General features: G+C 36.9%; 1 protein-coding gene and 1 long non-coding RNA gene across 3 annotated transcripts; one reads left to right on the top strand and one right to left on the bottom strand.

The window, feature by feature from the left end:
* The first annotated feature begins 956 nt into the window (after positions 1–956).
* On the top strand, positions 957–6,007 carry kcnj4 (potassium inwardly rectifying channel subfamily J member 4). Its single transcript, XM_055195113.2, has 3 exons — positions 957–1,083; positions 2,955–3,073; positions 4,267–6,007. Exons 2-3 carry the CDS (start codon positions 3,051–3,053, stop codon positions 5,762–5,764), a joined length of 1,521 nt encoding a protein of 506 aa, XP_055051088.2. The 5' UTR covers positions 957–1,083; positions 2,955–3,050; the 3' UTR covers positions 5,765–6,007.
* On the bottom strand, positions 1,073–27,196 carry LOC129436854 (uncharacterized). 2 transcript variants are annotated; one of them, XR_012359477.1, is made up of 3 exons: positions 25,672–27,196; positions 5,928–6,031; positions 1,073–2,513 (listed from the first exon to the last, which is right to left on the bottom strand). It is a non-coding gene; the product is annotated as an uncharacterized lncRNA (long non-coding RNA). The 2 variants fall into 2 exon arrangements; XR_012359478.1 differs by lacking the exon at positions 1,073–2,513 and adding an exon at positions 5,423–5,559.
* Positions 27,197–27,273: the final 77 nt, after the last annotated feature.

Raw genomic sequence — 27,273 nt, 5'->3', positions numbered from 1 at the left:
CTCATGAGAGTGTCTGCAGTCAATGATTATAAATGAACAGTATATAGACTTTATATCATATATCATGACACTGTACTGAATGTTTTTATGCCGGCTGTGTTTATGCACCCACTCCCACACCACAGCTCTCCTCTCATTATATCTTCAACACCACCTCCTCCTCCTCATTTAAATCTACAGTCAGCAGTGAAAAATCTCCATAGAAACCATCAAGTCCCTCTCTCAAAACCTCTCCAGGACAGATATAAAGATCACACACATGCTCAAAGAAACATTTGAATCATGACATTCAGCTTTCTCAGACAGTTTAGGGTCTTTTTTGGAAATGCTGCTCTGGTTAATAAATCCTTAATAAAGATACATTTTGCTTCTCAATTTTTGTTTCATTGCTCAAACAATGACTGAGGCCGTTCAGAGTAAATCTGGGTTCAGTTTTCATGATGTTAAATCTCTAAGAAGATCCACTTAAAAAATTCAATCTAGACATTTAAGAAAATAAAAAAAGTACTTGTTTTTTAAGGTATACCTACAAGTGAATCACAGCATCGACTTGTTAAAATTATACCCTAAATGTCTCACTACAGTAATAATCATGGTATTTGAGTAAATCATATGGTAATACAGACAGGGAGAAGTCAATCTGTTTAAAGACAAGATTAGCACATGATTACTATAATAAAAGCGAGGTTTATGGAATGTTAATAAAGATGCACTGAAGAATCTTTCATGTAAAACTCTGGGGCTGGAGTAGATGTGGACTAAATTTCTCCTGACATGAGTGTGCAGTGAATATAATCGCAGTGACAGACTCGCATCTTCCTCCTCCTCCTCTTCTTCACCCACATGAGCGCGACACCGCCAGGATGAAGTGAGGAGCGCGCGCGCTCGGGGATTACGCGCGAATAAAATCAAACCAGAGGGACATTATAAAGATCTAACTCGATCGTGTAAAGTAAAAAAAACCTGAACAGAATAGACGGAAGTGTCATTCAATGAATAACAACATCATGAAACGAGCGAACGGAGGCGACAGACCACAAACTGACGGATAAACACAAACAGATGATTTACATTCATGTGCTGGTGAGTCCACTCAATTCTCATTATTTTCACATAATGTGTTAATCCGTGTTTCTCAACTTGTAGTAATAAAAGAAATGTCAGTGTACCTTTGTTGGAGTTAAGATAATAAACATAATTATTATTAAAGCTGTGTGAAATAATATAACCTGTTAATATGAAGACGTCAACCGGTATTTAGGCTAAATAAATGAGCTCGTGTTCTCAGGTAACAGATTTGCTAGTACATTACGGGGTGAATTTAGACTGTTGACCTCATGTTTAATTTGTATTATTAAAGATGACGGATGAGCAGATAAAGAGGATGAAACACCCAAGAGTAATTTAATATATATGTTATTCCATGTTTTGTCTATTTTTAAATCATGGTCGCTTGAGGTTAAAATCGGGTTTTGGGTTAGGGTGCCATTTTGTGTTACAAAAAGTTGCCCAAAACCCAAGCGGCAATGGTAAAAAAAAACAAATAAGAAACCAATAAATAAAACTACACGGAAAGATGCGCCATATAAGTGAACGGGAAGGACTCGCGTATTATGCACGCAAAATGATAATTTGTCGTATCTATTGCCCGATAATTACAGCACTGCGTGTTATTTGTGCACATTTTGGTGAGCGCGTCAGTTTAGTGATGAACGCTTTAACTGGAGCGCGTGCTCGACTTTAGTGTTTGACCCATTTCCACAGGAAAGCGACCAATCAATGACACGTGCGTTAATGTGTTTTTATGGGGACTCATTTTGGTATCCAGGTCTGCCAGGACAGGGACACAAACTATTTTACACTAACAATACCGTTATCTGATAGTTGTTACAAAAAAAGATTATTATTAGAATTTTTTTTACAAATCAAACATAAGATTTTAGAAATGGTGTTACCATATTTATAAAAAGGTCATTTGATTGATTTTGTGTGATATACAATGAAATGCATGACTTAATCTTTACTTAGGCTATTGCAAACTTAACACAACATTATTATAAAAAAAAAATAAAAACCTTTGCAGTGTAATTTTTAAAAGAGTTAATCAGAAACTCAGATGATAAAAGTCTTTGCTGTTTAGCTGAGAATAGATCAACATTAATGAGAAATGCAGTAAGATCTTTGTCTTGTTTTAATGTCAGTGTTAGGCTATATATGAGATTATTCAAGCATCAATTCCTGGATTACGAGTTAAGAATGACATTATCTCCGAGATTAAGAGTGTGTGTGGTTGTGTGTTGTGTAACAAAGGTCTATTTTGATAGTAAAGAGTAGTTATTGAATCTGATATTGGTTAGTTGTGTTGAGTCCCACAATCCTTCACCTCCTGCACTGTAAAAACTAAAGATTCATGAGGCACAAACCCTTAAATCTGGTGTTGGTATTGTTAGTGGAAAGACTCTGATGATGACACGACCGTTTCACGACTGGTCCGACTTCATTAACAATGACTCCTAAAACACAAATCGAGTTATGTTTTAATAAGAGGTTAAATGTAATTTTAATGCTTTATAATGATATCCATTTAAGCTGAAACTGATTCTGATACCTCTTATTTCATCAATTTAACTGATTTAATGTCTTAAAGTGGCCTACATAGTGTTTAGTGGGTTACAATCTTTTCATAAAGATAATTTAATAAGACAAACATCTGCTTTGAAACAAGGCATTATATGACACATAAATGCATTTAAATTCATTTAACTTTAAAGTATTCTTTTATTTTTGCCAGATTTAAATATGCGATGAATGATGAAAGTTGCAATGTCTGTAAATGTATGCCCTTACTATTATTTTAAATAACTGTAAAAGAACAACTATCAATCAATGATGAAATGTTCAGTGAGTTACACATAAGATATCATCTGAGTCTTTCTGTTTCTTTCTCACTACAGTGTTGTATGTTTGGATGATGGAGACCCTGAACCTTTCTGTGTAAATGGAAATCATTGTTGTGTCTCATCACAAACTCTGAATATCACACACATACAATGGGAACCAACAGAGCCTGCAGGTGTGTATCTGTTTGTGTGTGTATCTGTTTGTGTGTCTATATGTATCTGTCTGTCTGTGTGTCTGTAACCCTAACCTTAACTGATTGATCTGCTTAATATGCGAAGATCTGATGTATGCCAGTGGTCCATGATTTTGTACATGGTTTTTTACAGCATCTAAAATATTTAAAATATAAGTCCTTGTAAATTTTGTTTAAGTGGATTAAAATAAATTGTTAAAATGTGTGAGAGAGAAGTTATTCTTACACAAAGGATACAAATTTTTGGTTCATTTACACTGCCAATGATTTTCTGGAATCTGTGCTTGTATTCACACACATACAGTAAAGATCCTGTAAAGACACGTGATGTATTTAAAGTCCTGTTTTTTTCCACACTGTTTGAGGTTTGCTAATTATCGTGTCCTCACTACTTTACACCCTTACGCCATTATTTCTGCGTCTTTTTCGCACATAATGCTTTCAGTAAATGTTACACAGCAATGTTACTACTTTTTACAGAAGCAATCCCAGAACATTTACAGGACGTGTATGTGTTCAGAGAGACAGAGAGAGAGAGAGAGAGAGAGAGAGAGAGAGAGAGAGTTGTGGATGGCATGTTCAGTTTATAATCCTTAAACCTGCACTGACCGCAATCCTGTTAAACACAACTCACCTTCCTCAATAATCTTCTCTACAGGTAACGCACACCTGAGTCTCTTTACCTTCTCAAGACTAAAGGTGAAAGAGGATGAGCATGATAAGATTTAGAAAAAGTTAAAGTGGGTTCACACCAGCCGCATTTGAGGCGTCAAATTCGCGTCTGCGTCTAGTGCTTCATTCACGCGTTAAATGCTGGTCATCGAGACATTTAAACGCAAATTTGCGTCATGAGAGGGGCTTCTGCGACTCCGCTCACATCCTGTAATCACGACACTACTAGAGCAAGCTCCTGATTGGTTAACGCGGCACGTTTTTTCACCAAAGTTCAAAATTTTCAACTCGCGCATTTGCCGCGCCATTCGCGCCTCTACCGTGTTAAACACCTCATTTGCACCGCCAGACCTCCAGACGCGCGTCAACACATCTTCACATTGACTTAACATTGAAATCACTCGTGCTTGATGCCTCTACCGCGACTGGTGTGAACGCAGCATTAGAAACCACAGGTTTCTAACTCAAAACGTTTTGTGTGTGTTTGTTCTGCTCCTCAGGTATAGTATTGTGTCTGCAGATGAGGAGAGACTGAAGATCTCTGCCCTCGGCCTTCAGAACGGTCACAGCTCCGACCGGCTTCATTCCCCCATTACTAGCGTGAGATCAGGAGTGGAGGGGACGAGTGCAGGAATGAGAGCTAGCTACAACGGAAAGATATTCACCGCCAGCAGGAGCCAAATACGGAGCCGCTTTGTCAAGAAAAATGGCCAATGCAATGTCATCTTTTCCAATATGGATGACAAACCACGCCGGTACCTCGCTGATATCTTTACTACATGTGTAGATATTCGCTGGAGATATCTGCTGGTGATCTTCTGCTCCACCTTTCTAGCGTCCTGGCTCATCTTCGGCCTGATCTTCTACAGCGTGTCTTTGGCTCACGGAGACTTTGAATCGAAAGTCGCCTCTGCAGACACAGGGCAACTGATGGAGCGGAAGCCGTGTCTGCTGGACGTCGAGGGTTTTATTGGGGCTTTTCTGTTCTCTGTCGAGACTCAGACCACCATCGGTTACGGACGGCGCTGCGTCACAGAGGAATGTCCGGCAGCGATCGTGACGGTGGTGGTGCAGTCCGTCGTCGGCTGCATCGTCGACTCTTTTATGATCGGCACGATCATGGCAAAGATGGCGCGGCCAAAGAAAAGAAACCAGACTCTGCTTTTCTCCCAGAATGCCGTGATAGCGCTGAGGGACGGTAAGTTGCGTCTGATGTGGCGTGTCGGGAATCTGCGGAAGAGTCACATCGTCGAGGCTCACGTTCGCGCTCAGCTCATTCGTCCGTACGTCACGGCAGAGGGCGAGTTTATCCCCCTTGAGCAGACCGATCTGAACGTGGGCTATGATGATGGCACCGATAGACTTCTCCTTGTATCTCCTCTGGTGATCGTGCACGAGATCAATGAGGACTCGCCGCTCTGGGGAATGAGCAGAGCAGATCTGGAGTCGGACGACTTTGAGATCGTGGTGATTCTGGAGGGAATGGTGGAGGCGACGGCCATGACCACGCAAGCTCGGAGCTCGTATCTGTCTCGGGAGATCCTCTGGGGTCACCGCTTTGAGCCCGTTATCTTTGAGGACCTCGATCGCTATCAGGTCGATTACGCCCGCTTTCACAAAACCTATGAAGTACCGTCAACGCCCACCTGTAGTGCTAAAGAGCTGAAGGAGCTCAGTGGGCATCGGTCGGCGGACTCATCTCGTTCCTTGACGCCAGTCAAGCGCTGGACTCGAACCCTGACACCTTCACATTCACCCAGTGCTTTCTGCTATGAGAATGAGGTGGCGCTGTGCTGTGGAGAGGATGAGGGGTTTAGAGAAGGAGGTGATGTAGATCTCATTCACACAGACTTCCAAAAGATGTTGCAGCCCACCGGGACCTCTGGCAGTAATGCGCTGTGTGTATTAGATATGGACAACCAAATAGAGTTTGACATTTTAAAGAGTGCTATACCACTCGATCCACTGACCTATAAGAGCGAGTCTGAGATAAGATGAGATCAAGACGTACTGACCTCACTTTATTTATTAAAGAATTTAGTTGTATTGAAAGACTCTGAAGATGCTTTTTGAGATTATGAAACCAAACAATGCTTTAGTTCTCTACTCTGCACTGGCTACTGATTGAAGTGTGTGTCAGGTATAAATCACTACAACTCACCTACAGGACCTTCACTGGCACCGCACCGGCATACTTTCACAGCCTCCAACACTTCATCCAGAACCTGACGTTCAGCATGAGTGAAATCTTGTGTTCCTGCTCATCTGCTGATGAAATGATATAATGATATAATGAATAATCCAGTTACCAAAGAGACAACCAGGCAAATTAGACAAAAGGCTGATTCAAGAAACCTTAATCCGGCACAATGTGAAACATGAACATGAAGAAATGGCAATGAACTTTGACAACAAACACTCAGTATGCAGATAAAACTGACTTATATATACACACAATAGACAGGAAGTAACTGTAGAAGGAGAAACTCCAGATCAGGAGATGGTGACATCTGGTGGCAAAGATGAATGTTTGCACTCTCATTCATTACAGAATGAATCTCTATATTCTCTTACATAGACAATAACAACATTTAAATAATAAATAATGCACAAATTTATCCCGCTTCAGTCTGAGACTCTGGATTTGTTTTCCTCTTTGTTTTGTTTTATTTTATCGTGTTGTTATCATTTTCAACATTAAAGAGTTTGACTGATGGTGAAAGACTGAAGTGATTTCTGTGTGGTTTGGGAATCAGTTTGAGAGAGATATGATGTGAATATTGTGAAGACTCTTTTGTACTGTGAGATTGTGTTGTTTTTTGTGTACGAGTTGAGATGAATGCAACCGCTGCTGCTGCTAATGGACTTTAATCTATAAACTAGAAATGAAGAGAAATCTTTTCTGCTGATCTGTGTAGATTATTGTATGTATTGTGTGGTTTGTTATGAACTTTTCTTTATCATGTTTTAAGAGGTTTTTATGGCTCTTATGTGAAACTCTTTTGTCTTCCTGATGACTGAAATGCACTTTTTTTTGCTGTATCTTCTGATTCAGTGAAATAAATCTTTATTATAGATGTGTTATGATTTCTACTCTCATGTAATGAGTAGAATAAATGAAGTAGATCAGCTCACATCATTCAGACAATCATTGATTTAAATTAATCATATTTAACACACATACATCTCTACACATGAACACTTAAAGGCGGGGTGCACAATGTTTGAAAAACACTTTGGAAAAGGGAGTCGGCCCGACTACCAAAACACACTTGTAGCCAATCAGCATTAAGGGGCGTGTCTACTAACCTACATCCTTGCTGGGGTTGTATATGTGTGGGGCGGGTCTTTTAAAAGAAGGTCCAGAGTCTATTGGGGTAGGGGTGTGTATGTTTACATGATTTCAAATATCAACATTGGCTTTCAAACATTGTGCACTCCGCCTATAAAGTTTCTTTCTCATCTACAGTTCTCATACAATTACACAGAAAGTGAATGAAGTGCACACATGACAACTTGCCCCATAGATGTTTTTCACTGTAACAGACAGAGAGTTTGCTGTAACACTTGATAGAAAATTATATTTACTCTTATATTATTCTGTCTATGTAATAGAGGCCACACAAAATTCAAAAGTCTTATGGTCAAATAATACCCCTAATTTTGTAATACAGCTACAATTTCCATAAAATTTACATTTATTCAGGAGATCATCTTCTGACAGATCAAAAGCACAGACTGCACTGTAAATAAGTTCTGCAAGTCAATTTAACTTACATTTTTAAGTTTTGACTTATAAGTTGACATAACTGGGAAAAACAAGTTCAAATTGTTTAACTTAATTTGTAAAGTTAAAGTAACACAAAAAATGTTATTAATATGATATCATTTTTTACAGTATGATCAACTCTGTGTAAGTACACACATGGATGTACAATAAACCCTGCATGAGTATATATGAAGTATTATAGTTAAATGTGCCATTAATTTGATGTAATCACAGATTTGTTATAATAGTTTACACAGAGATATGACAAGGTGTTGTTTTCAAAAACGTGCACTTTAAACTTTCAAACATCCAAACTGCACAATAACTTTACAGCTTTTACTCAGAAACATCATGTAAACGCTTCCTCAGATTAGATGCTGACTTTTTACAAAAGAAACCTACAGATGTAAAAAAACTAGAAGCAGTTGCAAAGTTTGCTTGTTTTTACAGTCACAAACAGGACACAACATCAACATCAATCTCTATTACTTAAACATCAGTATTCAGTATCAGATCAAATCAAATCCCCCTAAAGAAAATTTACGACAAATTGGTTCTAAAATGTAACATTTTAATTAAACAAAACATATTAAATTATAGTGCTGTTGGTTTAATTTCACAGAATTTATGATAAATTAATGTATTTTATAAAATGTCATAAAACTGAGCCCCCCCGGCACCATCCCGCGGCACCCCTGGTGGCCCCGGACCCCAGTTTGAGAAGCACTGCATTAAGTCATGATGATTAAAATCTCTGAGCCGGAGCGCTCTGTTATAGATGAGTTATACAATGATAATAAAATAAAATCAGAGATATTGAAGATCTGTGCAGTGAAAAACTCAAAGTCATGATAGTTCAATGAGAGAGAGAGAGAGAGAGAGAGAGAGAGAGAGAGAGAGATGCCTTATGGGAGACGAGTGAGGGAGTGAGTGAGTGAGCGGGCGAGCGAGAGAGAGTAGCTGATGTAAGTGATAGTGTAGTATTGTATGGGGCAGTAACAGAGGGGCATTGTTAAACTTTACTGCCCCCCTGCACTGCTAATTATGTCACTCTCATCTCTTCTCTCCCCCCGTTTCTTTCTATCCGTCTCTTTTTCCTTCATCTCATTTTTTCCCAAACTTTGCTTCCTGCTGCCCCCCCCACCTCCACGACCCCACAATTCATTTTCTGCATTAATAATTCCTCTCTGATCTTTAGGTCACTTTCTCATCAGCAGATTATTTCTTTGTAAAGCAAAAGTTCATTAATTTAATCTTTATAAGAGTTACACGTTCAATAAAACATCTTTAGTTCAGTGTTTGTGTTTATATTCTTGTGTTTATTTTTCATTCTTCAGTCACTATGATATGAGATCTGCTCAATGTTTGTTGTAATCAAAAGTGATTCAGTTACACACACATCTGATGTGATGATGATCTAAAGCTCTAGCGCCTCCTGCTGGCACAACACAGACAGAGCAACACAAATCACATCAACACAACTACAACACACAGAGGAGGAGATAACACACCACTAAACTAAAATAACACAAACAAACTAAACTGATACAGCACAACACAAACTAAACTGATACAACACAAACAAACTAAACTGATAGAACACAAATAAATTAAACTGATACAACACAACTAAATTAAACTCATACAACACAAACAAACTAAACTGATACAACACAAACAAACTAAACTGACACAACACAAATAGATTAAACTGATACAACACAACTAAATTAAACTCATACAACACAAACAAACTAAACTGATACAACACAAACAAACTAAACTGATACAACACAAACTAAACTGATACAACACAAACTAAACTAAACTAAACTGATACAACACAAACAAACTAAACTGATACAACACAAATAAATTAAACTGATACAATACAACTAAATTAAACTCATACAACACAAACAAACTAAACTGATACAACACAAACAAACTAAACTGACACAACACAAATAAATTAAACTGATACAACACAACTAAATTAAACTCATACAACACAAACAAACTAAACTGATACAACACAAACAAACTAAACTGATAGAACACAAATAAATTAAACTGATACAACACAACTAAATTAAACTCATACAACACAAACAAACTAAACTGATACAACACAAACAAACTAAACTGACACAACACAAATAAATTAAACTGATACAACACAACTAAATTAAACTGATACAACACAAACAAACTAAACTGATACAACACAAACAAACTAAACTGATACAACACAAACTAAACTGATACAACACAAACTAAACTAAACTGATACAACACAAATAAATTAAACTGATACAACACAAATAAATTAAACTGATACAACACAACTAAGTTAAACTCATACAACACAAACAAACTAAACTGATACAACACAAACAAACTAAACTGACACAACACAAATAAATTAAACTGATACAACACAACTAAATTAAACTCATACAACACAAACAAACTAAACTGATACAACACAAACAAACTAAACTGACACAACAAAAATAAATTAAACTGATACAACACAACTAAATTAAACTCATACAACACAAACAAACTAAACTGATACAACACAAACAAACTAAACTGATACAACACAAATAAATTAAACTGATACAACACAACTAAATTAAACTCATACAACACAAATAAACTAAACACATACAACACAAATAAACTAAACTGATATAACACAACTAAACTCATATAACACAACTAAACTCATATAACACAACTAAACTAAACTAAACTAAACTAAACTGTGCTTCACTTATAATTTCCTAACACTTGCATAGAGAGCATTAAATGTTGTTGTTGTGTTTGTGGTCTCAATTGTAAGACATGAACACACACTGACTGATACACACACTTTTGTCAGAGTTATTGTATTTTCTACAGTGTGTAGTTTCACTGCATGACATAACAGTGACTTTAAATCTTCAACAAAAGTTTTGACTTTATGACAACTCATATTAAAATAATCTGAAGGGACTGCAAGAGTTTGATATTACAGTTACTTTTAATCAATGCACACGCACACACACACGCACACACACACACACACGTGCACACGCACGCACGCACGCATGCACACACACACACACGCACGCACGACACACACACACACAGGCTGTAATGTTCAAGTCTGATGTGTTTGATGTTGATGTGGTTCAGTGTCTTTGACTTTAATATAAGACTGAAGTGATTGATAAATTAAATTCATTAAATGTTTATGATTTTAAGGTGATTTATAATAAAACAATAAACTCAAAGTGAAGTCTGTGAATGATCACAGGTGTTCAGAGATTCAACACATCAATAAGTGTGAAACTCATAGCATCAGATAACAGGTGTGCACTGTTGTGTTATACAGGAATTTAAATGTATTTTATGAGTTGGATCATTTGTATGAATTCGTACAAAACAAACAAGAAAGAAAACTCTTGCTTAATCCCAACGTCACAGAGACGAAAGCAAATCGTACAAAAACACATGAATGTGGTCATACAAATTAATATAAATTAAAAACTATAATATGTATGAATTGACATGAGATTAAAACAAACAGAAGCCTAAAGATACATACTGTAAGATATCTGTGACACATATACACATGTTTTCCCATTTCTCTCTCTCTCTCTCTCTCTCTCTCTCTCTCTCTCTCTCTCTCTTTTTTCTTTCATCTGTTCATCTCTGTCACCAACAACAGCTCCTTTCATTTCAGCTCCCCCCACACTGCTGTAATTCAATGTTCCCAGAAAAACACATGATTGGAAAGTCAGTCACTCTTTACTGCCTCACGCTCTTCATCTCGGCCTTTCCGCAGTCTTCCTCAACCACAGAGACATCTGACACGCACACAGACACATGCACACACACAAAATGCTGCATGTTTGTTAAATCCCATATATTTAGGGTTTCGAGCACGAAGTGCTGAAAACCTATTGTATTTGTCTGTTTTATTATTATTTTTCCACGGTAAAACGCGTTGCCCAGCCCAAACCGTAAGTCGTAGAAACTTGCCACTTGGTCAACTGGTTGTATATTAGCAGGCTACTCAGATACAGTGAATCAGCCAAATCGGCCCATAGGTGGCGCTATAGCAATGCCCGACGCGTTGGTGCTCATAACTCCTAAACCGGACATCAGACAGTCAAGTGTTTGGTATCATTGTAATCCCTGATTCCAAACTTAAAAAATGTATATCTCCGATTTTATTTCCGTCATAAAAAATTTTCTGTATTTTCGATTTTGTCGAAAAAAATAAAAACGAACTAGTCCTAGGTTTTTCGCTCGATCAGAATCGTTCCAGTGCTAAAATGTTCCTTGGAGTTCGAATATCAATAATTATTAAAAAAAAGTTGAACTTTCGACTCACGGTCGATATGCCAAGCCCAAACGTCTGAAGTGTGCGCAGCCAATTGGACTTTTTTGGCTATAACTGGGGACAGAAATGAAGTATCAACACGACACTTGGTATTTGTGATGAAAGTCATGGCCTGAGGTTGCGTGCCTCGTTTCGTCACAGCGCCACCTAGTGGTCAGACGAATCATTTAAATGCTTATAACTTATTCTGAGTTTGACGTATTTTCATGGGACTTTTTTAGTAAGAGTTTTGAATTGTTGCCGAGTCCAACGATACCAAACATGCCAGGTTTCGCCTTACGGTTAGCCCTGCACAGCAAAAAAGCGCTTAAAAAACATGCGCAAATAACTCCGCGAGGGTTATTCCGATCGACTCGAAATAACCATAGGTAGAAATTAACTTGAACTTCTGAACAAAAAGTTCTATAGGTGTTATGTTAAAATTTCCATCAGAAATGGCCGAAAATTGCAAAAAACGAAAAATTACATTCATTTTTTGTGTTTTTTAGATATAAATGCTTATAACTCTGCAACGAAATGACCTTTTTTCACCAAATTTGATACGCTGATGTCTGAGCAGAGTCTGAGGCAATAAAAAAAAAATGGTATGCCTGCACCACTAGTTGGCCTCATAATTGAACAAAACCTTTGACATTGAGTAAGCCCAATGGTCATACAACTGTTTCTTTACTAAACTAAAGTGAATAGCTGTGATTCTAGCTACAAGTAACACAGTCATGACCTGAGGTTGCATGCACGAGTCTGTCATAGCGCCACCTAGTGGTTATTTGTTTTTTTCACTTAAAAATACTGCAACCTTACATTTAAAATCATGAGTCATCATGGATAATGTCTTTCATGGCTTTGAGTATAATCATTGGTGGATTGCAATTCACTCACTAGCAACCAATGAGAATACCCTAGCAACCATTTAACAAGAGCTGTATCTCTGTATCAGAACATCGTAGAGACATGGGGTTCGGCTCTTTTGACTCATTAACACTATTTTAACATTTTGTGACACAAGTTTTACCACTGCAAGCACCACAAACATTTCCTTCAGTGTTCTGTTTGTCAATGTTCCATGAGAAGAGAGGGAGACATTTCACTGAATGATAACACCTTTTTTGCTGACAACTTTGAACACGTGTGTCTGGTAGCTGCGAATGACTTCACATTAAGGACGTGACATGTTTGTCCTATAGGTGCACGCGTGTTTAAGCATACATAGTCTGTATAAACCATTTCTGACCACCTCTTTTGTTTTTGTGGATGCTGGATCAGCCTGGTCGACGATGTCTGACGTCTTTGACGTGCTTTAATGCTCGAAACCCGGTAAATGCTGCTTGCAGCTTTAATTATATATGTTACTTTACATCAGGAGTAGGCAACATCAGTCCTGCAGTGTCGATGTCCCGCAGATTTCAGCGCCAACCCCCATAAAACCTCACTGTAGTTTCAGGTGACTCTTTGATGAGATATTTCAGGTGTGCTTGATTAGAGATGGAGTTAAAATCTGCAGGACATCGACACCCCAGGACCAACGCTTCCCAACCCCTGATTTACAGTTTATCTGATTTGTTAAAACACTAAACCCCAAACTCTAAACCAAATTCATAATGGCCTAAACTCATTTGTCAAATCATGAACAAAACTCTAAACACAAACTTCTCACTAAAACACACATTTTACACTGCAATGAACTTGTTTGATAAATACTAAACACAGGCAGGAAAAAGTTGAACACAACAACAACACAGCTATCATCAAGAAACTCAAAATTCTACACACTTTTCTCTAATGGTATTTTGTGTGGATTGTAAACAGTGTGAGAGTAAGATGAAGAGTATGATGAAGGACAGGACCAGATAGCATTGGTAAAATTTGCAGTTGCTGACTTTTTACAAAATACAAGTGCTGCTTACAGTAATATTGAACACTTACTATTACTTGCAGTACTTACAGTAAAGTATTCATTGAACTAAACTTGTGATTACAGTAATATAGATTTTTAACAGTATTTGTCAGGTGTGTTGTTATAAACATGTATTTTACTGTAAGAAGATGTCCTGGATGTTGTGTTTTTTAATGTAGTGTCTAATGGACGCTCTCTAGTCTTTTATATTCTTGACTTACAGTATGTGTGTATGATTTGAAAGCTTAGTTTGATTTTGAGTACAGCTGAAATGATTTTGAACTGTTTGATTTTGCTAGAAGAGTCAGCGGTTCTGTGATTTTAGTTTGAAAATTGGGATTTGTGTTTGAGGTTTTGAGAAAATGAGTGATGGTTTCAAAAAAATGTGTTTTAGCAATTTAGAAAAACTGTAAAATCATGAGAATATTGTGAACAGTAGAATTTCACTGCCTGTGTTTGGTATTATAACACTGCCAAATCTTAATCTAGTTATACAAAGTTAGTCAGCCCATTGATGAAGCTAGATTGATGATTAATGCACAACTGAGATCAATCAATAAATCATTTTATTCAACATTACTGTCTCCTGGTGTAGTTTCTGTATCTGACTCATGGTTCATTTGAAGTATTAACTCACAATAGAGTTGAGTATGGACTGCAATCAGACATATAATATCTACAAGTCATGTCTATAGTGGGATCTATCAAACCTGAATTAACCAGCACAACACAGAACTAACCAAACTCTCAAACACACTTATAAAGGTAAAGTAACAGTGTTGACAATCATGTGTGTGTCAGTTCTGTTGTACACCAGTGGTTCTTAAACTGGGGGCCGTCGCGAGATGGTGCCAGGGGGCCCCAGTTTTATGATATTTTATAAAATACATTAATTTATCATGAATTCTGTGTAATAAAAAATAAAAATAAAAATAAGGCTACCAACCAACAGCACTACTTTGAATCATTTTATATGTTTTGTTTCATAAAAATGTTACATTTTGCACAAATTTGTCATAAATTTTCTTTGGGGGGGCCGCGAAAAAAATGCACTGGACACAAGGGGGGCCGCACGCTGAAAAAGTTTGAGAACCACTATTGTACACTGTCATTATTGATATACTATCAAATCATATTTAAAATAACTAAAAATATAACCATTTGAAAAAACCCTGAAAATATAATGACTTTTGGAATAATGATATAATCACACAACTGAAGTGTATATGAGTGAAGTGTTAAAGGTTTAAAGGGATAGTTCAACTCAAAATGAAAAATCTGTCATCGTTTACTCATCATCATGTTGTTTTAAACCTGAATGAATTTCTTTTTTCTGATGAACACAAAAGAAGATATTTTGAGAAATGATGGTAAACACACAGCAGATAGTGACCATAGACTTCCATAGTAGGAATAAAAAAGGATGGAATTTTATGGGTACCCTCAACTGTGTGCTTAACATCACTTATCAAAATATTTTCTTCATCATTTATCACAATACTTCCAAAATATTTTTTTCCTACTATGGAAGTCAATGGTCACTATCTGCTGTCTGTTTACCATCATTTCTCAAAATATCATCTTTTGTGTTCTTCAGAAAAAATAAATTCATACAGATTTAGATCAACATGAGGATGAGTAAACAACAGAATTTTCATTTTAAAGTGAACTATAGTTCCTTAAATGTACGGCATAATGTCTGTCTATAACTGTGAATTTGACAAATCAACTGATGATCATCAAATCTCTTTTCCTGGAGGTCAGAGTTCACTTTTCTCTGCTACACTGTCAGAAAAATAGCTGAAATATTTACCATAGCTGTCACTGCAGTGGTAACTTAAAGCCGCTATGAAACGGAAGTAGCAATTGTCTTATTTTCCCCGTGGTGACGTATATCCGAATGAAACGGCTTTTGAGATGAAATAAGGCAGGGCTGGATTTAAATTTGTCCATCAAGATCTGATAGGATCGTTTGAAGTTGGGTCGTGTTGTTAATTGCTAATCGCTGCGATCTTCTCCCAGACCCCGCCCACCTGCCGTACCATATGACCGGAAGTGAAGAGAGATAAGTGACAGATAAGTCATCTGTTAATAATACCATATATATATATATATATATATATATATATATATATATACATACATACATACATACATACATACATACATACATACATACATACATACATACATACATACATACATAAATATATTAGTTTTTCATTTCAATTTCATTGCGACTTTAATAAATAATCCATCTGTTGACATAATGAGTTCATATTATGTCAAAGATATCATCTATACACCTAACGCTAGATATTAGGAGCTACAAATTATTGACAGCTCGTGTATGCATCTCGAGTAAGCATCTCGGGTATGAATCTCGGGTATGAATCTCGGGTATGAATCTCGGGTATGAATCTCGGGTATGAATCTCTGCATCTCGGGTGTGCATCTCGGGTGTAAATCTCGGGTATGAATCTCGGGTATGAATCTCGGCATCTCGGGTATGAATCTGGGGTATGCTTCTCGGGTATGAATCTCGGGTATGAATCTCGGGTATGAATCTCGGGTATGTATAGTGGGTTTGTATCTCGGGTGTGTATCTCGGGTATGAATCTCGGGTATGAATCTCGGGTATGAATCTCGGGTATGAATCTCGGGTATGAATCTCGGGTATGAATCTCGGGTATGAATCTCGGGTATGTATCTCGGGGATGAATCTTGGGTGTGAATCTCGGGCGTGAATCTCGGGCGTGAATCTCGGGCGTGAATCTCAGGTATGTATAGTGGGTTTGCATCTCGGGTATGCATCTCGGGTATGAATCTCGGGTGTGAATCTCTGCATCTCGGGTATGCATCTCGGGTATGAATCTCGGGTGTGAATCTCTGCATCTCAAGTATGCATCTCGGGTGTGAATCTCGGGTGTGAATCTCGGGTGTGTATAGTGGGTTTGCATCTGGGGTATGCATCTCGGGTATGAATCTCGGGTGTGAATCTCGGGTGTGAATCTCGAGTGTGAATCTCGGGTGTGAATCTCGGGTGTGAATCTCGGGTGTGAATCTCGGGTGTGAATCTCGGGTGTGAATCTCAGGTGTGAATCTCGGGTATGTATAGTGGGTTTGTATCTCGGGTATGAATCTTGGGTATGCATCTCGGGTATGAATCTCGGGTATGAATCTTGGGTATGTATTTTGAGCATGTCTATCTAACAGTGTAGCGTTAAACCCAAACACATCTTCGCATTCTTGCACGACTGGAATGAAACTAAGATGTCCGGCTGATGTCATTATTGATGTTTTTTTCATGAATTTAAAAGTCACGGTCGATTGTAGGGCAGTTCAGTGTTTTGTCAATTAGCACAGATATCAAGCACAGAATCCAACATTAAACCCTGATGCATGAGAATCAGACCGCAGAATCTGTGAGAAACACGTTCAATACAGCGTGACCTTACAAAACAAGACAAGAGTCACAAGGACCAAACACAGCCTCAGGGAGAACTTTATGAGACCATCATGAGAAAGGGATGAGAGAGAGAAAGAGAGAGAGAGAGAGAGAGAGAGAGAGAGAGAGAGAGAGAGAGAGAGAGAGAGAGAGAGAGAGAGAGAGAGAGAGAGAGAGAGAGAGAGAGAGAGAGACAGAGAGAGAGAGAGAGAGAATGACTCTTTTGTCGTCTGAATTCTTCAGCATCATTTCTGCATTTCATCAGCTGTGACTCAAACTCACCCACAGATGAGATTCCTGCTGTAACCTTCAGCTCATCCATCATTCATTACATGACTGCAAACACACACATGGATATGTACACACACATACACACACACACACACGTATGTGCTGATTTCATTGTCAGCATGTTTGAATAATAACTGGTGTACATGTGTGTTTATTATTTGTGTAACTGGTGTTGGGAGATCTTTTGTATGTACAATATCATTACAGTATTGTGTTACATCTAAATAAAGTTACACTGTGACTCATTATTACATCTTTTCAGCGTCATATTAACACTTAATATTATTCTAAATGAATTTAATGTCAGTGTCAGACAACAGGCCTCAGTAACAGATCACCTGATGTACATTACATTACATTACATTAACAAACAGCGGTGGAGTTTTTCTGATGCTCTGCTGATGGCTAAGGTTTCTAACATCACAGATTCATTTTGACGTATTTCAATTTTATTTATATAGCACTTGATGTGTGTGTTGATTGTGTGTGTGTGTGTAAAAAATGATTCATCTAACTTAAATATTTTTTGAATGATCAAGACAAAGTCAAAAAGCGTTAACTTCTCAACATAAACATCTAAGTGAACTCAACTGTGATATTTCATTTCAATCAGATGATGTATTACTGCTATCTTGTATACTTTCTTAAGTAGAGCTATACTTTTAATGACTTTATAACTAAAACTTTTGATTAGCACAGAAATAAGACTGTACTTCACGTGTACTTGCTGATATTTCTGTATAGTTTGATTAGATTGAAGTATATTTTATTTTAACCTAAGACATGAATCCAGCAGAACACAGATCAGACTACACAAGAGCTCATATACGGTCATGAGACACAAACTAAAGTCCATCACAATCAGTCTGTTTCAGTCTCTATCATTGACTGAAGGTTCAGGAGAGGTCAAGAGACGTTGGACAATAAAACTCAATTATAACAAACTGAAGAATTAAACTCACTGATATGTAAGTTTAGCTGAATAGGGATGCATTTCTATTCGTTTAAATCATCATGCTTTCTGTCAGGGAATTTTCATGCTGATGTCAGCAACAACAACAACATTTATTTGTATAGCCCAGTCAAAAGTCTGCCCGCTGCATTTTGAGCTCATTTCAGATATGACAGATGATTTTTATGCAGCACTAGATATAAAGCATTGCAGTAATCAAGTCTAGATGATATAAAAGCTTGATTACCATCTCCAAATCTTTAAAATTAAAAAAGTCTTTCATTTGGCAAATACCCCTCAGATGAAAGATCCCGTTTTTCCTGATCCCATTTTTTAAACCCTAGTTAGTGTAAAATGATAAAGGTCGAAGTTCACTGCCAGGCGATATATTTTCTTTAACAGAATTCACCTTTCAAAGACTACAGCGAATGGCCGGTTTGGACTACAGCCCTCTACTTCCTGCTTTAATGACATCACTAGAACAGTTTTTGACTAAACTCCGCCCACAGGAATACGTCAGTCACCAGCTAACCCAACGGCAAGCTAAGCTGCTATCGAATCACAACACACTAAACAAACTACACAATCAGAACTCGTTACGTATTTCTGAAGGAGGGACATCATAGAACAAGGAAGACATCAGACCGTTTTGAGGACAGTGAAAACAGCGCTATACAGATAATTAAGTTGTGTGAAAAATACAGCATTTTTTACAAGTGAAACATGAACACGTGTTATATTGCGCACTATAAACACAATCAAAGCTTCAAAAACACAGAAAGAACAGGACCTTGAAAGAAACTAGAATTCACCACCACATTGTTGTTGTTGTATGTTATTAGAGTTACTTTCTGAAATGAACAACAAAGTCATCATGATGACATCAACAAACTCAAGTAGACCAATCAGCATTCAGGACCAGAAATCTCATTATATAATGTTATACTTATAGTGAGAAAATAAAGTGACTCTGAACATCTTCAAAATGATACACTATATGTAAATATAAAACAAACCATCTGCAATCCAAAACCGTTTAACTTTCATAACGTGACACATTTACTTGTCAGAATATAAGACAGGATTTAATGTTGTCTATGTGGAATTAATTAAAAGATGAAAGTGTTTGTATAAACACTTTTATATGTGTCTGGCCCAAAGTTAACTTCCGGTCTGTGCTTGTTTATTGGTCTGGTTAGCGACTAGACTGAACTCTAAAACAAATACATTGTGGAAAATCCCAAGATGTTTTGTTTTCCTAAAGACAAAGATGAGGGAGACGGCAAACATGGATCAGTGCTATGTGAAGGTAAGTTTGGCAGCCGATCTGTAGTTAACATTGTATAGATTAATTTTACACAGTTTATGTTAGCTCAATGTAGCTTTGATCGAGGGGCAACGTTCCTATCTCTCTGATGAAGACAATACAGAAGTGATTTAAACTGCAATTCATCTACTGGCCACTTGAGGCTCCAAAAGAGAGTCAATCTCCATAGATTAAAATGCCCAACTTTACAGCAGAAAATAAAGTGTTTACAGTCTGGTACAAAAAGTGTTTTTGGTCTGTATAGCTAATTTTGCTATAACTGTGAGGGGGGTGAATTTTTTTGTAATTCATTCGTTTAAATTATATTTAGCCTTAATGTTCTAAATAATTGAGGGTGTGGCCACTTGAGTGACAGGTGAAGAGCATTGCTGTCTCTAGAGTCGAGCTAGGTGGGCAAGTTATCTGCGAGTGATGCACAGCCAAGATGGCAACGACAGGCACCACCAACTATTGGCTTAAAAAAATCTCTTCACAAACCAATGGGTGACTTCACAGACACTATGCCCATTTTTTTTTAATTTACTGCTTACTTAATATAGACTATACTGGTTCAGCAGTTGTAATACCAGGTGTGAACGTGAATGTGTCTCTCATCCATTTGTGATCGGATCATCCAAAACGTATCTTAGTAGGTATATACAGTCATTTATTGGTTGTTTTTAGCTTGTTAACAGAAATAAATTACTCTAGAATGTTTTAATTGATTATTTGCAGAAGTTATACATTTGGTCCATGAAAGTCATTTGTTTATGTTGTTACTGCTGTATATATAAAGCTGATGGGGAGGGGCTAACAAACACGAGCACTTGATGATGTCAACTGAACAGAGAAAGATAAATATTTTTAATTGTGTATTAAACAGTAAATAGCTTTACTATTGACCAAATCTACTCATGAGTTGTTTCTATGGTGACGACACCTGCCGGGATGTATCGCTTGAGACGGATTTACGCATACCTGAAAACCAGGTCTCTCTCTCTTGCCCTCCTCCACCCCAAACCCACATTAAACCCCATATCAGCTTCCTCAGATGTTTCTCCAACACAATTGGGGTAACTGGACTCTTGGTGGAGGCAGTCAGAGGAGATATGAAGTGACCACACAATGGCCCATTCATTCTCTCTCTCCATCTCTATTCTTCCCCAGCTGCAGAGGAATCCTGTCCAAGTCTTTGCCCCCCACCACACAACTGCCACCCGTCCACCAGCAGAAAGAGAGAAACACAAAAGCCGGATTCATCCCGAGCGGCACATCGAGCGGGACCTATTTAAGCGTTACGCAGCTGCATCGATTTATTAAAAGATGGGTGGAGAAAGAGATGGAGGTCAGCAGGGGTCACGGACCCACAGACGATTTTATTAACCCTCTGAAGATGATAACATGTTAATGAGCTTGAAATATTCAGCAGAATGTCGAGAATGAAGAAAGCGTTGGAAACAGAAGAGGAACGCTACAAGTCAAGCATTACAGTAAACGGCAGTGATAAAGTTCAGTGATGTACGGATGGACGTCACCTCACGTAAATGAGCACAGTCCATAACAAACAGACATTATGACGAAAAATCACTGAAGAAGTGACTTTAGATATTCAATAACAACACTGTAAGCCCAGACCAGATGATTTAACGTAAAAAACAAGTCACTACACTGTTAAACCTCATGTTGTTTTAAGCCAAATAAATAAGTACTACACTTAACCCTGAAAAATGTCCTCGATTACACAAGTTTTTAAGTTTAATGCACGAATTGCATGATTTCTTGCATTCAACAAGAAATTTTGAGTTGAATCAACTCATTTTAGCTTATTTAAGTCTCTGAATTTGAAAATTTTACCCATCATGCATTGCAGCATGCATAAATTAACTGCTACTGTTGAGTGTTGTTTTGCTGTTTGTTTCTCGTCATTTTTACTACTGCAGTTGTTTATTGTTATCATTATTCTGTGGTAAAGGGGAAGAGCTCATCTTTTAACTACACTTTCAGATTTGATTACTGTCACCATTATTGAGACCTGTGTGTTCAGTGTTGAGGTCTCTGTGTGATGTTTACACCTGTGTTTACTTGATGTTACCTTTGCTTTGAAAGGCATCTTCTTTTTTGTGAAAGGCAAAGATTGCAGAGCTACATTACAAGTTTCACAAAATATGCCAAAACAAGTTTATTATATTGTTAACTGACCATTTGCAAAAAAAAATGTTTAGTCAATCAAACAAGGATATATTACAGGAACAAAACGTTTTACATTCAATTAATGAAAAATTTAAATGGCCTGTTCAGCAATTTTAAGTAGATTTAACTTAAATTTACTTGTTTGTTTAGCAAACATTTTTAGGGCAGCGAGTTACCCTGTGTTTTTTAAGTAGAATCAACTTGTCGGGCTTACAAGCTATTTAGGATTGATGAACAGACAACTAAAAATTTTCTTGTGTCTTTTCAGCAATATACCCTTGTTAGATTAACAAAACATTTCCTGTTCTACAAATGGTCAGTTAACAATACTTTATTTCACAAATCTTATTCTAGCACAGGTTTATAAAACTTGTAATGTTAAGAAAACTCTGCAATCTTTTCCTCTCAACAAAGAGGACACCCTGCAAAGTTAACATCAACCAAAGCAAAGGTTTCAACCTCACACAGAGACCTCAACACACAAATCTCAATAATGTTGACAGCATCAAATCTCATGATGAGCTCTTAACCTTACCACAAAAATAATTAACAATGAAACCAAAATATAAATGCAGTAGTAGAAATGAAGACGACAAACAGCAAAACAACACTCATATAACAGTAGGAGTTAATTTATGCATGATGGGTAATAGGTTCAAATCCAGAGATTTAAATGAACTAAAATGAATTTATTCAACTCAAAATGTCTTGTTAAAAGTGATTCAGCTTCACAACTGAGAAAAATTTAGTTTTGAGAAACACACACGTACGCAGGCACATAAACACACAAACTGGGTTCCATGTTTTGTGGGAACATTCCAGATGTAATAGTTTTTATACTGTACAAACTATAAATTATATTCATTTCCTCAAACACTTAACAAGCACAGAAAACTTTCTCCTACTTCACATTTTCAATAAACATCATTCTGTTTGATTTGGGGACGTCAAAATGTCTCCACAAGGTCAAAAATGTATTCCTATATTTGTGATGATTACCAGGTACACACACACACACACGCACACGCACACACACACACACACACTCTTTGAAACCTCTTTGTCTTCCCCAGGAGTATATTTTCAGCACAGGTGGACACACAAACTCATCTTTCTCTTCAGTCTGCTGATGTGATTATTCAATGAAACTATAAATATATAAAGAGAAACTTAATGGGGTGCCGAATCGCATCAAATAAAGTTTGTTAATATAATGTCATATTAGATATTTTGAGATATTATTTCAATAAAAGTACTTTACTCTCTTAAATTACAGATGCTAAATGATGCCATTAATAGCTGAATGATTTCATAAAGAAGCTCTAACATCTAAATAATCTTTCGGTTTCAGTCAAACCCTTTAATTTTACTCAAATCAGAAAAAGAGTTATTTAGATTATTTTATTTATATGAGTGTAGCTAAAGAAATAAATCTTTCTTTAACAATAAGTTTCTCATCGCTGTATTTTGTACAATATTTTATATTATTTAATATATGCAAAAATATATTTAAAAAATATCTCTTTCTCTGCCCTGAAGTCATTTCTCAGGGATGAAGTGAAAGTCTCTGAGAGTGAGATTCAGATGAGAAGTTCTCATGAAGTGATGATGGTCAGGTGATGATGAAGCTCCACCCACAGGACGTTTCACTTCATTCACAGAGAAAACTTCAGTCCATGACCTTTCCTGTAGATCACTGCATCCACATACAGGAATTCCCCCAGGAATTTTAGACAAAAGGTCAATCCTTCATTCTCAGAGGAGAAATGATCGACACTGCACCCACTCTCAGTGCTTCTCCATCGCTTTTATTTCATTAACTTCTTGTCATGAAACTTTCTGACTGCACATACAGAGACTGAACGAGATCAGGTGTGTGTTTGTGTGTGTGATGACCTCACTGTCTTAAGACAGGCATGCATGTCCCATATTCACATTGACCTTTGACTTCTGGAGTCATGGGGATCTTTACTGACACCTCTGTGACCGTCTCCAACGGCAACAAGCATCATCCTCATCATTACAGTCACATGCTGGATAACCACACCACACACACACACACACACACACACACACACACACACACACCTAATTAAGCAACACGAACAAAAAATGATAAAACTCTTCCGAGCTGACAGCAAACTTTGCCTTCAGCTATCATGTGATATTAGTCAAGTTTTATCCTTCAAATATAGGTTTAAAGTACTTATATTTTTAGCACCTATAGTATTATTTGAAATTGTTCTATTGAAATATAGAGTTAGGGTAAGACATTTGTTGCTTTTATATTTGTTTTCTTTTTTTTACAGTACTTCGGTTAGTCTGTTTGAATGTGCTTTATAATTTAATTTTACTAACTTACTTTCTTAAATTTACAGAATGAACAAAAGCTGCTGTAAACGACACTGAAATAAAGACTGAATTTAGTCGCTGCTCAGTTTCATTAAATCCACTTTAACAATAAACATCGAGGCTTAAAAAAACTCAAACGTTATTAGTTTCAACAATACATTTCGTTAAGTTTAAGTTAACTATTGATTTCAATTTGATTTGGAAATTTTGATTTGCCAAATATTTATACAATACATGCGCTTGTTGAAATTAACAGGGATTTGTAAACTTATTTAAATTATTACTTGAGTTATTACTAATACTCACAATTAAACAGTTATCATTTCTATCATTAAGATGTATAAATAAATAAAATGTTAAATATAAAAAAATAATAATAATGCCTGGCAATTAGACTTTTTTCTTTCTTCAGGCATGTTTATAAAATGTAAGACCTTTTGCACAATTGTGACACAAATAAAATTGAAATGTAATTTAAAAAAAACTTTTTTATAAACATGAAAAATGCACTTTTGCAAATTACTAATACAACAATCTCACACCTTCAAACAACAACAACAACAACAGCAATTTAAATACTAATACTAATGCGACTGAAATGTTAACATTTGATCTTATATATTTTATTCGATTCAAGTAATTTGACAGCTTTCATATTTTAAACAAAAGCAAGGCGCAAGTTAATGATTAATAATTAATATTGACGCGTCATGCGCAGAAGTATCCAGCGCACCTGCAAACTCACGGAGAAAGATCTACAGAAAAAAAACATTACATTTTCGATTTCAAATAACTATAAAAAATACAAAATATAAGCTACGAATAACAGCATTAACAACGAGTATTTTATAAATAATTATTATTAACGATAAGCTCATTTGATTGTCTAATTAAAAACATTTAATAACACAATAATTTAAATATGGGTCAAGAACGAATATATAGCTTTAAAAATATAATTAGCCGTTAAAATGTTATGAGACAATTGAAATATAAAATTAATTTACAGAAATAACTAAAGTTCCAAATGCTCAAAGAAATTAAAATGTTATTAAGGAAACCCCATTATCAAAAATAATAAACCAAATATGTAATCCACAAGACTACCGGAAGAATTAGAACAGAAATCAAAGCGCACAAATACGAATAACGACATTATTTCCTTGAGAATATTTCAGCTAATGATCTGCAGATAGTTTACGTTACTGGGCTTGGTGACTAAGTTACTTTCACCAAACAGTGTTCTCATCTCTTTCCTGTGCGTCTTTCCCAGCAACTTCTCTAGCAACAGGGAGAAAACTCACATGAAAGTGTCGAGCAGGCCCCGGGTCCGTGTTCCCCCCTGCAGGACAGGACGTGTTCCCCTGAGCAGTGACATCCACAGATCTGCGCGTGTTTTTCCTCTCTATATGTGTAGGTTTGCAGGAACACGGAGAAAAAGACGCTCTAAAGAGAGACACACGTCTTTTCTCTTTTCTTTTCTTTTTTTATATACACAGAAGAGAACTGCTTTTTGTTCCTCATTTTTTCATTTAAGAGGGTAATGGAAGGGGGGTGCTCGTTTGATCACATGATTACAATTCACCTGAGATAAAACAAAGGACGCAAAGAAAGAGAGAGACCGAGACAGAGAGATGCTCTCATAGTCAGGATCCCCTTATCAGAGTCAACATTCATGGATAATGAAAAAGGCAATGATTTTTGGCTTGGGTGGGGGGGTGTCGCGAGATGGCAATACAAGAGGTTATTGTTGACCAGAACAGCGCGTGTATTTGTATGCGTTTGGCCCATCGTTTCCCTCTCTTCTCGTCTTTCTATATTTTCTGCAAACGCTGTTTAAACGTGTTAAATGCGCTCTCTGTGTGTTTATGTGACGGGACACTGATGCGATTATAAAACTAACACATAACACAACACAAGCTCATTCCAGAGCTGCGCGCGCGGTGTGAATCGGGCCTGCGCTCTACATCATCACGCACATGCTGTTAAACATTGCAGTTTCATCAAAAACTACAAATGAGCTCCTTCTAGGAAAGTTTCTTATATTATATATTACAGGACATTTTCAGTGGCAATCTAAAGACATCTTAAGCAGTTGTCGGAAAAGCCTGTACTGCATTAATTTCTGATTTTGTTCAACCCCTCACCGCAGAAAATGCGCATGTAAGAATTAAGACATTATTGCGCACAGCAGGTGCGCAAAATCCCATCAGGCGATGGCCCGACGCGGGCGCTGCTGACAGGTTTGTGACGCTTGGCGGATCGGAAGGCCCCTGTACTCCACTCAACCTCACTTTTACCCTGCGGCACAACTAGTCCAACAACGGGCCAGTGTGATCGGAAATAGTTCAAAGAATGACCCAAAACCATGTGACACTGTGACCACCTGTGACCAGAAAACCACGAAAGTATAAATAAGAAATATACTTAACTGCCTAAACATAACACAACAAGATCAAGTCTTTAATCAGAGATTTGCACACCATATAGTTTATTACAAACATCCTTACATTTCGGAGATTAAAACCCCAAACTATGCGCGGTGTGATTAATTTAATTTAATACAAATTGAATTACAGAAATAAAAATTAAAAGATGATAAAATAATAAAGAAATAAAATGTGACCAATATCTTTCATTTAGCATAACCATATGATAAAATGTCTTAAACATAGATTATTTAATGCTAATTACAAATATAAAAAGCAGTAAATATCACTGGTTTTATAGCGCTTTAAGACATACACTATTTCTGAATCACACCATCAGCTCCAAAGACGAATAAACGAAGACATGCATTAAAATGTTTAAATCGCAAATAAAGATTCAATTACACTCGAGGCCAAATATTACTGCTGCTGATTTGCAGGAGAAATCACGCCCTCCATTAGAAAACTCCGGGCACA

Source organism: Misgurnus anguillicaudatus, chromosome 19 (assembly GCF_027580225.2).
Source record: "Misgurnus anguillicaudatus chromosome 19, ASM2758022v2, whole genome shotgun sequence".
NCBI classification, from domain to species: Eukaryota; Metazoa; Chordata; class Actinopteri; order Cypriniformes; family Cobitidae; genus Misgurnus; species Misgurnus anguillicaudatus.
The sequence above is the reverse complement of the archived record's forward strand: the minus strand, read 5'-3'. Positions and strand labels throughout refer to the sequence as shown.

Bases quoted from the DNA above. Each gene is read 5' to 3' on its own strand.
- kcnj4 (XM_055195113.2), top strand. From the start codon at position 3,051: ATGGGAACCAACAGAGCCTGCAG. The intron at 3,074-4,266 runs GTGTGTATCTGT...TCTGCTCCTCAG, and splicing joins GGAACCAACAGAGCCTGCAG to GTATAGTATTGTGTCTGCAG.